Source organism: Eurosta solidaginis, chromosome 5 (assembly GCF_040869045.1).
Source record: "Eurosta solidaginis isolate ZX-2024a chromosome 5, ASM4086904v1, whole genome shotgun sequence".
NCBI lineage: Eukaryota > Metazoa > Arthropoda > Insecta > Diptera > Tephritidae > Eurosta > Eurosta solidaginis.
Window position 1 is genome coordinate 57,702,918 of NC_090323.1, and position 14,236 is coordinate 57,717,153.

The window sequence follows — 14,236 nt, forward strand, 5'->3', positions numbered from 1 at the left end:
TCATAGCTGTAGAACAGCTGTGTTTAGGCCGAAATCCAGATTGCAATGGGGAAAGCAGTTTATTCCGTTTTACAAAAGCAGACATTTGTATTGCCATTAAGGATTCACACACTTTCGAAAAAGTTGGCAGTATGCTTATCGGTCTATAATCACTTGGGCTCGTGGCATTCCTCTTTTTTTGAATAGGTATTATGACAGCTTTTTTCCATTCCGTTGGGAAAATCGCAGTTGTGAAGGTGTGATTTATTATATGAGTCAGAGTTCCTATAATAAACGGCAATGCTAGCTTTACAAACTTAAGAGATATCCCATCATTGCCTATAGCATTTGATTTAACCATAGTGAGGGATTTTAACACCTCAGACTCGGTTACCCCTTCAAATTGAAAATTTTCATTTGTGCTAAGGTTATCTACAAATATCTGTGGAGGGGGAATGGGCATATCTCTAGTGGCACTTACGAAGTAATTGTTCAGTACATTGCGGTCGAGTTTACATTCCTCCTGTGCTTCACCATGAACATTCAGCCTTTTCAAATTGCTCCAGAGTTCCCTTGTCGGTAACGACGGACTAAGGTTGGCATCGCAATACACTCTCTTTGCATTTTTTATAATTACGTTTGCTTTGTCACGGCCAATCTTATACTGTGCCCAATCATATGTTGTTCTAGTTCTTCTCCATCTGGCATATAATCTATTTTTAGTTTTTATTGCTGACGTAACTACATTGTTGTACCAGGGGCAAGATGTATTTAAAGCTTTAATATTTCTAAGGGGCACATGCTTATTAAATAATTGGGTTAAATTTGTATTTAAAAAATCAAGTTTTTCGTCTACAGTCTCATATGACCAACATTCAGACCAATTAACATAAGACAGACTAGCGTGCAAATCACTGACGTTCACCGACTTCAAGTCACGATACACGAAAGTACTACAATTAGGACAATTAAATGACACATCAAGTGAACAAAAAAGCAAGTCATGGTCCGATATAAAAAACATTTGGTCAAATTTTAAAACATGGTCAGAACTGGATGTAATAACAAGATCTAATAGGCTAGGACTAGAGTTGTTGGCATATCTCGTTGGGATGAATCTGTTTACTACAGTGAGACCTGCAGTAGATACATGGTCAAGTAGTTTAGCTGTGTAAGAGTCACTTAAAAGAAGGTTTACATTAAAATCACCACATATAACATAACGCTCATAATCAATTATATATGTAGATAAAACAACAAAAACCGAATCTAACATGCAACACTTATGAGGGTTATACACACATGATACTAATACTTTAGTTCCGTTGTTAGAGATTTCTGCAATAATAAATTCCGTTTCATTGGGATTTGAAACTGCCAAGGTTTTAATTGACGGGTTAGACCTGCAATAAATTGCCACACCTCCGCCTCTTCTGTGTGAGCGGTCATTCCGTATTAAATTAAAGTGGGGAATACTGTAATGGAAGTCAGAAATAGCAGGGTTAAACCACGTCGTCTTTTCAACTTAATTTTTTTTTGTTGATAATACTTTTTTTTATACATGCGTACATAAAGGCATACATAGGTATATCAAAATTATTTTTGTTGAGCTTTAAGATATAAATTTAGGGTTCGCGTAAGGACTAATTATAGTTCTGCCATATCATTTCTTTTTTATACTTTCTTTTATAATGATTTGCTTGGATTATGAATCAAAATAAATCTCACAAATTAAGTGTAGGTCAACTAAACTAAGCAAACGTTTATCAAAAATATTTTTTTTTGATTATTCATTAATATGAATGTACATACGCATATACATACGTACATGAGTTGATATATATATATTAGGGCGGGTCGATTTAAAAATCGCTCATTGCTCTGTGAAAATTGTATACTAGGGATCAAAATAAGAAACTTTGCCGAAGAAGCCATACCTTTAAAACGAATTCTGATGTCCCCCCTTTGGGTCGAACTTTTGGGTAGGGGCAATTTCAATTCTACCTGCTGTGTCTTGTGGTGGCTTAAAAAAAATAACATAAGCAATTTTACGATCTGCAATTGTGTCACAGTGATACCTTCATTTTTAAAACGCTTGAATAAAAAACCCACACAACTATGTTTACGACATGCAAATGCATCACAGTGATGCCTTGTTTTTAAAAGGGGGTTGTAAAAACGCTAATTTCTAATAATTTTTTTTAATTTCATTTCTATTAATAAGTTAAATTCATTTTTTCATTTACATACATATTTTTGCACTAAATAAATTTCTAAAGAGAAAAATAAACTCCAAAAAGGAAAAACAGGCATTTCAAAGTGGGATTTTTCAAAATTTGCCCCTACGACCCAAAGGGGGGGGCATCAGAATTCGTTTTAAAGGTATGGTTCCTTCGGAAAAGTTTCTTATTTTGATCCCTAGAATATGATTTTCACAGAGCAATGGGCGATTTTTTTGCCTCCCCACAAATCGACCCGGCCTAATATATATCAAGTGTAGTTTTCCTTATTACTTGATTTTTTTTTTGATACATAATTTTTAAATTTTATACATGCGTATATGTTAACGTAAAACATAATTACATACATGTGTATAACTATTTGATTTTTGAATTGCCATATACACCTAATATTCAAGGAAGACTAACTAATGTAATAATATAATTTTTTTATTGATCTGTTTTTTTGGTTAGTGATTTTCTTCGTTTTAAAAATCAAAGTAAATTCCATTAATTAAGTTTAGGTTAACTAAACTAAGAAACGAATTGTATAATGGATTGAATTTGTTTTAAATAATAATAATTCATAATGGGTAACTAATTTGTTTGATTTGGTTTGAGACACCGGAGTTAGTGGTAATGTATTGGGACATCAACAACATCAATGTGGCCAAAGGTAGGGTGGGTACAGAGGCAGCCACCAAATGTTGCAACAACGAGCTGCCAGGCATAAGGGTAAGTTGAGGGTGTCATATTAGTGAAGTGTGCCATGCAAATGCGTAGGATTGTTTTCTTTTCTTCTTTTGTTTTTATTCCTGTGTGAATATCCCCAGTGTGAAAAAATAATTATCGTGTTTGACCATTGACTGGGGAGAGCAGTGATGTGCAGTGATCGCGTTGGAATCCACGAAGCTGAAGCTCCGGGCTTAAACGCCAGTGCACACGCCGTGGTCGTTGCACATTTCCACCAGCACTGCAGCTCTTTCGTCCTTGAATGTGCCTGTTGCACACTCAGTCAATGAAGATCATAACAAAGTGTAAGCAATCCCTGGAAGTAATCGGGATAGGGGAAAATATATATTTTTATTGGGTCCCTGCGCATATGGAAGTGGCTGGAAATATAAAAGCGGTTGAGCTAGCTAAACAGGGCGAACCAAGCGCGAAGCTGCAAAGTGTCGAAGATCATGCCCTAGACTAACAACGTTACTCTACTCATTGAAATGGGGGGAATTCATAATGGGTATTCTGACTGGACACTTCCTTCTGGCGTCACATGCTTTTAAATTAGGATTTGCCAGTGATAGTAGATGTAGGAAGTGCGGGGTGGAGGAGGAAGCAATCGAGCTATTAGGAGTGGCACAGCTAGCATATTGTAACAAATTTAGTGCAACTCCGCTTATTTTACACCTTCTACTAACGTTCGTATCGCTAAATTGTTGAATAAATAACTCCAATATTCAATAATGCAGAATGGTCTTTATTAGGCTACTTTGAAAATACTTCACAATAACACTTATACTTCGCAACTGTTAGCGTGCTTAAATCAAACTGATTGCTCATGCCTCAGCTTGTACTGCTTTTATACTCTTCGGTTTCCTCGTTCGCATACTTCTAGGCAGGCATGCTTAACCAACGAACCGATATCATTTCGTTACCATAATTATAAGGGCCTGAAATATTTCAATGAACTTCCTAATCACATAAAAAGTAGTAATAACTTCAATACTTTTAAAAAAAGTTTATTGGAGCATTTGTAAAACCTTTCCAATAAGATAAAGTTTTTTTTTTCTTTTATTTTTTACATGACATACCGATACTGGAGCGCGAAAAGGGAATGGTAATACTGGTAGCAGCAAAATACAATGCACCCGGCCCTAAGGAAAAGAAAATCAGTTGCCACCTGTAACTCCAGACAGTTCCAACAACAAATTTCGCTGGAATTCGGTATTTTCAGCCTATATTTACTGTTGCTGATCGGGATCACTCGCATTCCGACAGCATTAATATAACAATAAAATTATATGATGTGTAACCAAAATAAGGTCAAACAAAAGTTGGAGCAGGGGGATTGGAAACACGTCCTTTTCAACCTCCCAATATATTTTGAGCTGCGCTGATCGGAATCTTCATGCGTTCCGACAGCGTCTTTACTAAACAAAGTTGAGGGGTGATTGGGTACACTTCAATTTCCAACATCCAAAGACATGTTTAGCTGTGTTGATCGGAGACCAATACATTCCGACAGCTTAAAATACAAATATAATTGAAAAATATAAGTTCCAAATTTTGTTGCCTTAAGCTGGGAGCCCTGGAGGATTGGAAACGCGTCCTTTCCAACCTTCCTTAAATGACTGGCTCCCAGACTCGTCCGTTTGTTACGCCAGTAAATATGCTGATCGGAATCACATGGCATTCCAACAGCATATTCAATAGAAATAAATGATATAATAATGAAATCTACTTAGTAGTTTAAGTTTTAGACCTAAACAGCCGTAATAATAAATAAATTAAATTAAATTAAATTAAATAATTAACGTTAATAAACGAAACAAAGTCAAATTGACGTTAATTTGATGTTCTTAACGTTAATAAACGAAACTAAATGACTTTGCTTCGTTTATTAACGTTGATTATCGTAACGAAATGATATCGGTTCGTTGGTTAAGCATGCCTGCTTCTAGGCGTTTCTTCTGCTAGAATTTACTACTTAGTTACCAGTTATAAACTTACCAGTTATAAACTACAGATGCACGTTTATAGCTTCTCATATGCGCGTGTACATGTGAGTGATCTTGTATTTGCCAAGAGGAGTTATTTTATAACATAAGTCTTGGTTTTCGATAGGGTTTTTCAGTTTCGTCGTTGAGCAAACTTCTGCTAACCCTATGGACTCATTCAATCTAAGTATGTGAGGTCCTCACGTAGCCAGTTCGAGCTAACCAAACCATAGTTATAAATATCTTTAACTTTTGAACACAAAATTTAAAATCAAAAACAGAAACAGAAAAAGCTTGTCATGTTATTTAAGTTATATATGCGCGTACACATGTTCGTCAAAATTGAAAAGCTCACGAAAACACATTTCGGATTCGCTGCTTCGCAACTTTTTCTGGCCCTTTGGTGAAGAGAAGAGCAAATTCATTCGCCATTCATAATAAATGATTATTGTGTTTTTTAGTGGGAAAACAATAAAAGAAATTCGGAAAATGACAATACCAACAGTAAAGTTGAATAATGGCGTTGAAATGCCCATTTTCGGATTTGGAACTTGGCGTGTAAGTTATAAATAGACAATAAACTTGAAATGCCTTAAAAGATGTTTAGAAGACAGAAACTAAAGATCCTTGGAGTGATTTGTTGTAGAAACACCGTGTGACAGTGTCGCAACAATGTGTTGTATATATTTACATACATATATATTACCCGTGAATCAAATCATTGTGTTATGGCTATTACCTACATATTTAAAGCTTTCGCATAGCTAGTTCTATGCGCAACTACAAATGTGCATTTAATTTTTCAATGTCAATGCCGCAATATAATTTGTACACGGAGCAGTGCAATAACGCCCGGTGAAATAACGCCCGCTGGCTTTATTTCTTTTTCAAAAAGGAAATAACGCCCGTGGGGTTATTTCTCTTTGAAAAGGAATTAACACCCGCCTACAAAAGGAAATAATGCCTGCGGGCTTTATTTTTTTTTTTTCTAAAGGGAGATAAAGCATTTGCCATTTATAACTTACTATAAACATTTTCATGCTCACATTGGAATGAAATGGAAACAAAAAATAAATTACAATAATGAAAAATAACAATTTTTGTTGTTATATCGGCCTACTGATTTGTAATATCGCGAGTTAATATCGAGCTCAAGGCCTAACAATAATTATTTTATCATTGTTATTGTTATAATATATTTTTTCATAATTGAAACAATTTTAAATCAGAATAGAAGAAAGAAAAAATTTTAGACAACTGCCAAAGCTCGTTGTATAGATCCATTTTGGGAACTGCTAAATTCCTTCATCGGCAACGTTTAGGCGCCGCTGCTATAAGCATTCAGCCATCACAGCGGTTTTTTGTTTGTCTTAATTATTCCTACTTCAATTCTGTATCTTGCCAATAGATATTCACAGCACTGCGACACCTGTTACAGAATAGTTGTGATTGTTGTTTTGATATATTTAAGAATAATTTAAGCACTATCTGTAGTGACAAGATCCCGAGAGCCAAAAAAAGGGCTTATAAAATTCCTTGCTTTACTAAAGAGTTGAAAAAACTTAAGAATTTAAGGAACAAGTTTTATAAAAAATTTAAAAAATCAAACTTGCCTTCTCATAAAGAAAAGTATTTGCAGTACTTAAAAGAGTTTAAGTCATTGAGCAAGGATTTGAAGAAGAAATATGTGCGTAACTTTTAGGCAGATATAAAATTGAATCCCAAGGCTTTCTGGTGTTATGTTAAGTCTATAAAATCCTGTTCAAGTATTCCCTCCGTTGTGTTCTTCGCTGATAAGCAAGCAGACTCTTCATCTGATGCTGCGAATCTTTTCGCTGATTTTTTTAGTTCAAATTTTGACTCAGACTCGGGCGTGAGTAATAACTGGCTCCCTCCTGCTGATTCTATGTTAAATTTTGGTGGTCTCGAGCTCACTTTAGACGATGTTGAAAGGGGGATTCAACAAGTAAAATTGTCATCACAGACTGATGTTGATGGATTGTCGTCTCTCCTTTTCAAAAACAGTTCTGCTATCGCCTACCCTCTATGGCTGCTTTTTAATAAATCCTTCGCGCAAGGGGAGTTCATTGATGAATGGAAAATTACGTTTTAATTTAATTTAATTTATTTATTATTACGGCTGTTTAGGCCTAAAACTTAAACTACTAAGTACAATTCATTATTATATCATTTATTTCTATTGAATATGCTGTTGGAATGCCATGTGATTCCGATCAGCATATTTACTGGCGTAACAAACGGACGAGTCTGGGAGCCAGTCATTTAAGGAAGGTTGGAAAGGACGCGTTTCCAATCCTCCAGGGCTCCCAGCTTAAGGCAACAAAATTTGGAACATATATTTTTCAATTATATTTGTATTTTAAGCTGTCGGAATGTATTGGTCTCCGATCAACACAGCTAAACATGTCTTTGGATGTTGGAAATTGAAGTGTACCCAATCACCCCTCAACTTTGTTTAGTAAAGACGCTGTCGGAACGCATGAAGATTCCGATCAGCACAGCTCAAAATATATTGGGAGGTTGAAAAGGACGTGTTTCCAATCCCCCCTGCTCCAACTTTTGTTTGACCTTATTTTGGTTACACATCATATAATTTTATTGTTATATTAATGCTGTCGGAATGCGAGTGATCCCGATCAGCAACAGTAAATAAGCGCCGTTGCTATAACCATTCAGCCATCACAGCGGTTTTTTGTTTGTCTTCATTATTCCTACTTCAATTCTGGTTCTTGCCTCGATATTAACTCGCGATATTACAAATCAGTAGGCCGATATAACAACAAAAATTGTTAATACATCCCAGAGCACAGGGAAAAAGTGTCAATAAAATATGACGCTATGGCATCATCGCCATAAACAAAGTCCAATTTTCACAACTATTCTGTAACAGATGTCGCAGTGCTGTGAATATCAATTGGCAAGAACCAGAATTGAAGTAGGAATAAGGAAGACAAACAAAAAACCGCTGTGATGGCTGAATGGTTATAGCAGCGGCGCCTAAACGTTGCCGATGAAGGAATTTAGCAGTTCCCGAAATGGATCTATACAACGAGTTTTGGCAGTTGTCTAAATTTTTTCTTTCTTCTATTCTGATTTAAAATTTTTTCAATTAAGAAAAATTATATTATAACAATAATGATAAAATAATTATTGTTAGGCCTTGAGCTCGATATTAACTCGCGATATTACAAATAAGTAGGCCGATATAACAACAAAAATTGTTAATACATCCCAGAGCACGGGGAAAAAGTGTCAATAAAATATGACACTATGGCATCATCGCCATAAACAAAGTCCAATTTTCACAACTATTCTGTAACAGATGTCGCAGTGCTGTGAATATCAATTGGCAAGAACCAGAATTGAAGTAGGAATAATGAAGACAAACAAAAAACCGCTGTGATGGCTGAATGGTTATAGCAGCAGCGCCTAAACGTTGCCGATGAAGGAATTTAGCAGTTCCCGAAATGGATCTATACAACGAGCTTTGGCAGTTGTCTAAATTTTTTCTTTCTTCTATTCTGATTTACAATTTTTTCAATTAGAAAAAATATATTATAACAATAATAATGATAAAATAATTATTGTTAGGCCTTGAGCTCGATATTAACTCGCGATATTACAAATCAGTAGGCCGATATAACAACAAAAATTGTTAATACATCCCAGAGCACGGGGAAAAAGTGTCAATAAAATATGACACTATGGCATCATCGCCATAAACAAAGTCCAATTTTCACAACTATTCTGTAACAGATGTCGCAGTGCTGTGAATATCAATTGGCAAGAACCAGAATTGAAATAAGGAATAATGAAGACAAACAAAAAACCGCTGTGATGGCTGAATGGTTATAGCAGCGGCGCCTAAACGTTGCCGATGAAGGAAGTTCCCGAAATGGATCTATACAACGAGCTTTGGCAGTTGTCTAAATTTTTTCTTTCTTCTATTCTGATTTAAAATTTTTTCAATTAAGAAAAAATATATTATAACAATAATAATGATAAAATAATTATTGTTAGGCCTTGAGCTCGATATTAACTCGCGATAATAATGAAAAATAAAAAATATTAAAATGTAACTAAAGTAGAATGAAACCAAATAAAATAAATTAAAAAAATTAACAATAAAATAAAATTAATAAAAAAAAAAGAAATAAAATAAAACTAAATGAAATAAAACAGTATCAAATAAATTTAAAATAATATTAAAACAAGTAAGGAAGTCTAAGTTCGGGTCAAACCGAATATTACATATCCAGCTGAAATGCTGTTGTTTGTTTTGTGTGCTTAAAAGTGTTACACGGCTGCGAAAGAATACATATATATCGTTATATTCTGAATTAATTTTTCTTCGAGTTATGGCTCCCGAAACATAGAAAATTGCTTAGTCATAAAAGGAGCGGTGCCACGCTCATTTCTTAAAATTTGAAGGTTTTCCTATTGTTATAAATCCACTTGGAAAAATAAGTACCATTGTTATAAATCACCTTTTTGCAAAGATATAGCTTATTTTATTCCTCCACGACCCTTTTAAAAATCTTTTGTATAAAAGTGGACGTGGTCCTTAACCGATTTCGTTAATTTTCCTTCAAAGCATACCTTATAGTAAAGGCAACCTCTCTCCTAAATTTTGTTACGGTAGGTTTAACGATTTTTATTTATGATTAATATTTGTAAAATTGATTTTATCGCAAGTAGGCGGTGCCACGCCCATTTAAAAATTGTTTTTTCAAATTTTTATCAAGAGTCTCAATATCAGTCCACACGTCAAATTTCAACATTAGGTGTATTATTTACTAAATAATCAGGTTTTTGTGTTTTCCATGTATTATATATATAAAGTGGGCGTGTTTATCATCCGACTTCGCTCATTTTCAATACCAATCTATTCTGGGTCCTGATAAGCTCGCGTACCAAATTCGGTGAAGATATCTCGATATTTGCTAAGTTATCGTGTTAACGGAGAGACGAACGGACGGGCGGACATGGCTCAATAAAATTTTTTCGATACTGACAATTTTGATATATGGAAGTCTATATCTATCTCGATTCCTTTATACCTGTACAAACAGCGGTTATCCAATCAAAGTTATAATACCCTATGTACAAGTACAGCTGGGTATAAAAAATTAATTAAAATGTGAGGTTTGGCTGGCTATACATTAAGGGACCATTACATTTTATTCGGGAACCAAATAGGGTGATCACTAAAATTTGGCATACATATTATCCGAGGGTTTCCCAACGAGTATTAATCTGTTCAATTTATAAGTAACTAGCAAACCTGGCGAACTCCCTTTCGGCACCAGATGGCTTCGTTTTTTGTAACATTTCGTTTGGGGATTAAAAGATGAAGAAAAATTATTTATTTTGTTTTATATTTTAAATGGAAAAATTTTATTTCATTTCACAACAGTAATGAATTCATTTCGATTAACAAAATGTAGTGTAATTTAGTTGAACTTCTCTAAGTAAAAAATGAAAGTGAATCCAAAGTAAATACTGAATCGAAGCGTTATACGTGTCCGCAAATTATCCGCTTTATTGAAATGCTCTTTGGTTATCCACATTTTTTGGTTTTTGGTCTGACGTTAACACAAACAAAGCGGATGGTTTCCCAACTCGTGAACACGCAACGTATAGCTGCCCATGTGAAAAACAACGATTTTCTAAATTTATCCCGCAAACACTAAGCGATTGGCCTTGCGACTTGTTAATTGTCATTGCGAACGCAAGGCGAACTGGAAATTGCAATCGTTTGAAGCCAAACGGAAGATCAGTCGTAATCATTGGTATTCGAGGAATACATACATTTTCACCTGCGTACTTTCCGTTAATTATGGTTGCCTCAATCAAATTCGGCATAAGTCTTTTCACCGCAAGTCGTGTACCGTTGCAAAGTCGCGGGGGACTCAAATTACGCAATATAATAACTGAACCAACTTTGAGTTGCAAGTTATGTGGTGGAAATCCTGGTAACTGCAGAGAGTTCAAAAACTCCGTTGGATAATTTACTACACCATCGGGATTTGTTATGGAATCAACGGATTTGTATGTCACCAAATCGCCATCGATTTTTGATTGAATGGTGAAATTCAATGCGTGTATATCATTATTCTTTGCGGCGAGAATCGCTATGACTTAACCAAGCATAATTCTGATAATTCTCACTAATGTTTGGGAAAACATTTTCAAATTGAGAGTCTACAAATCGGCAAAAGTCTTTGGTAAGAGTAATTAATGCAGCTGTCGCATCAACTGGGACTTTTCCATTTCCAACAGCTAACAATTGTTTGGAAAATTGTGCAGCACTTTGATCATTTTGAAGTTGAACCCTCATATTAGTGGTTAGCGATGTTTTTACGTTATTCCATAAAAGCGATGCCTTCAGGAAAGGATTCAATTCATCTGCAGGCATTCCACGGGGAATTACTGGCAACGTCTGCCTGAAATCGCCTGCCAACAATATCATAAAGCCGCCAAAGATGTTATTTCGCCGAAGACCTTCAGTGTAAAGCAGGCATGCTTAACGAACGAAACGATATCATTTCGTTACGATAATCAACGTTAATAAACGAAACGAAGTCATTTCGTTTCGTTTATTAACGTTAAGAACGCCAAATTAACGTTAATTTGACGATCTTAACGTTAATAAACGAAACGAAGTGACTTCGTTTCGTTTATTAACGTTGATTATCGTAACGAAATGATATCGTTTCGTTCGTTAAGCATGCCTGGTGTAAAGTTAAGTGCTTTAAGTGTTTCTTATGTGCCATTGTGCACTCATCCCAAACAATGAGCTTGCATTGCATCAACAATTTTCCTATTGCACTGGATCGGGAAATATTGCATGTTGGAGTATCAATTGTGTTTAAATTGAGTGGCAACTTAAACGCAGAATGTGCAGTACGACCGCCATCTAGAAGAGTCGCCGCAATTCCAGACGATGCTAACGCGAAAGCTATATCCATATATATAATACTTCTATATCAATACCTTCCTATCTTCCTGATGTGGAAATTTTCTGTCAATCATTATTTGCTGAAACCATGATACAACAAAGAAGGTAGTTCCACTCAACATTTTTTGACGTATTTGGGGACTTTTGAAGTTTCATAATGCTTGTTGTTTTGCTAGAAGCGTTGCCATACCGTTACAATTTAAGGTGAAATTGTGTATTTTCGGGATGGAAATTTCCTTCAGTATGAAAACGCAATGGTCATCTGAGACAATAATAATATGCTTTAGCACGGTTTATCTGCATATATATATATACTGAAAATGCTGTGAAACATGTTATTTTGTTTAGAAAAAAAAATCGATAATGACTCATAAATATGTTTTATATACTTACTTTCATGGCAGCCTGACCCTAAATTTGAAAAAAAAAATGTATGTACTCGTATGTGCGTCTTTATGACCTTTTTATTCAATAAATTAAATACTTGACAAAGATACCATCAAGTTGTGATTTTTCTCATTTTGTTATTTCCATAGTAAATTTTAGTTTATTTTAGATGTAAATTTAAATGGCGAAGACGAAAAAAGGCGCTCCCTAAAAAAAACGTTTAACAATTACGTGCAGCTCATGTATAATTAGATTAAAAAGAGTACTTGCTGCCATGTTCATATCAAAATTATAATATATGGCTGCTTCCAATTTCCACGTAAATACCGCACCATAGCGACCTGAACCTTTCGCGATGGGGGCAAAATTACGTCATTTTTTCGATCAAAAGCCCATTCTTCCCGGACTTTCATCTCGTCAAATGACAAAAACACACAGCTTTTCTTCGGATGGTATATCACATACTTAACTTCATATGCGATATTATTTGCAGTTGCAACCCCGGTTCTACACATAACTTCGATGCCCACCTGCGCAAAGTTGATGTAGATGGTAAGGGAAGAGTTTCTTTCTTTCTTAAGAGTCGATAACAGCGAGGAACTGCAGAATACATGCATATTGCTGATGAGATCTGCTCCAAGTTTTAGCGCGGACATTTTGAATTGTTTTCAAGACTTTTCTCTACATTCATAGTGGACTTGCATTTACTGCGGAGCTCGCTATAAATAAGTATATATATTTACTTTTCATATTTTTAGAGGCAAGTTCATATATGAGCCGTTTATTTTGAAAGTAGTATAAATCATTTCCAACTCATGGTCTTAAATGCATTGTTATTTCTGAAAGAACGTATATATAGATCGTTCTACTATTATAAATTAATAACAAGAATTGCATCTTTTGGCTATTGGACTATAACATACAGGAAGCGAGCAGAGATACAATCAATCACCCCTGAACTTAAACGACATGAAATGAATTATGCCACTTTCAAAATAAGCGGCTCGTATGACTGTGGCATCATATCTAGGGTCAAAATAACACGAGATTTCTAAAAAACGGACAAAGCAATGCACTCGTAGTATATAAAAATGTTATCATACCCTGTTTGTGTGCTGATAGAGGTATTATATTTCCACTTAACCTTCCATGAGATCCCATTTGTTGAATCGCATGTTGTTGTCTTGTTTTGCCTTGAAATAATAGAGCAAAGGTTAAAACATTTGTATGTATATAATTGAAACTGATCACAGACTTACCCTTCCATAAATTCAATATACTCATCTAAATATTCTTCCTGTTCGAAAACTTCGCCACAGTCTTGACTGGAAAAGAATGTACACAGTATTTAGTACTTAACATTTCAAACCATAAAGGATTGTTTTCCTTACCGTTCATTTCGCGGTACTGCACTTTTTAAAAGAACAATTTTATTCCCACTATTACTTATGTCTCTTCCCTTACTTCGCATGCTTCGAGCCATTGTTGTTTTATAAACAGAATTTTTGGTAACTTGAAAAACGAAATACCTTTTTTTGCATTGGTATTTTGTATTTGCGCATTTCCAATGCGCACAGCTCATTTTTTCGCGTTTATTCAAAAAAAAAAAAAAAACAATTAAAATATATAATATTCAAATCCATCAAAATCACAAAAAACTTTAACTTTTTTCAATCTGGTAACTCGACTTTTATGAAATTGTCACGGTCCCCGCAAAAGTCAAGTGGCTAATGTCACACGAAATGGAGCTACCTCCATTTTTTGTATCATGGCTGAAACTGTGCAAATGTATGTTCTGCGCATGCGCGGGCTTTGTTAGTGTTAGTGAATTGTAGTAGCGTGTGTAAAAAAAGTATTAAAGGGGTGCAACGGGTCACTATCCCTTTGCCCAACTTCTGCATACTAATTGTTATAAAATCTCAGCTTAGTCGATTTAACAATGAAAAGGCCAA

General features: G+C 35.0%; 1 protein-coding gene across 1 annotated transcript in view; it reads left to right on the top strand.

Annotated features, from left to right (window-relative positions):
• Positions 1–5,337: 5,337 nt before the first annotated feature.
• Positions 5,338–14,236, top strand: part of LOC137254429 (aldo-keto reductase family 1 member B1-like) — a 124,255-nt gene continuing 115,356 nt past the window's right edge. Inside the window, exon 1 of the mRNA XM_067792081.1 lies at positions 5,338–5,473. Within this exon, the coding sequence (XP_067648182.1) occupies positions 5,357–5,473 (117 nt within the window). The 5' untranslated portion in view covers positions 5,338–5,356. The remainder of the gene's footprint in view (positions 5,474–14,236) is intronic.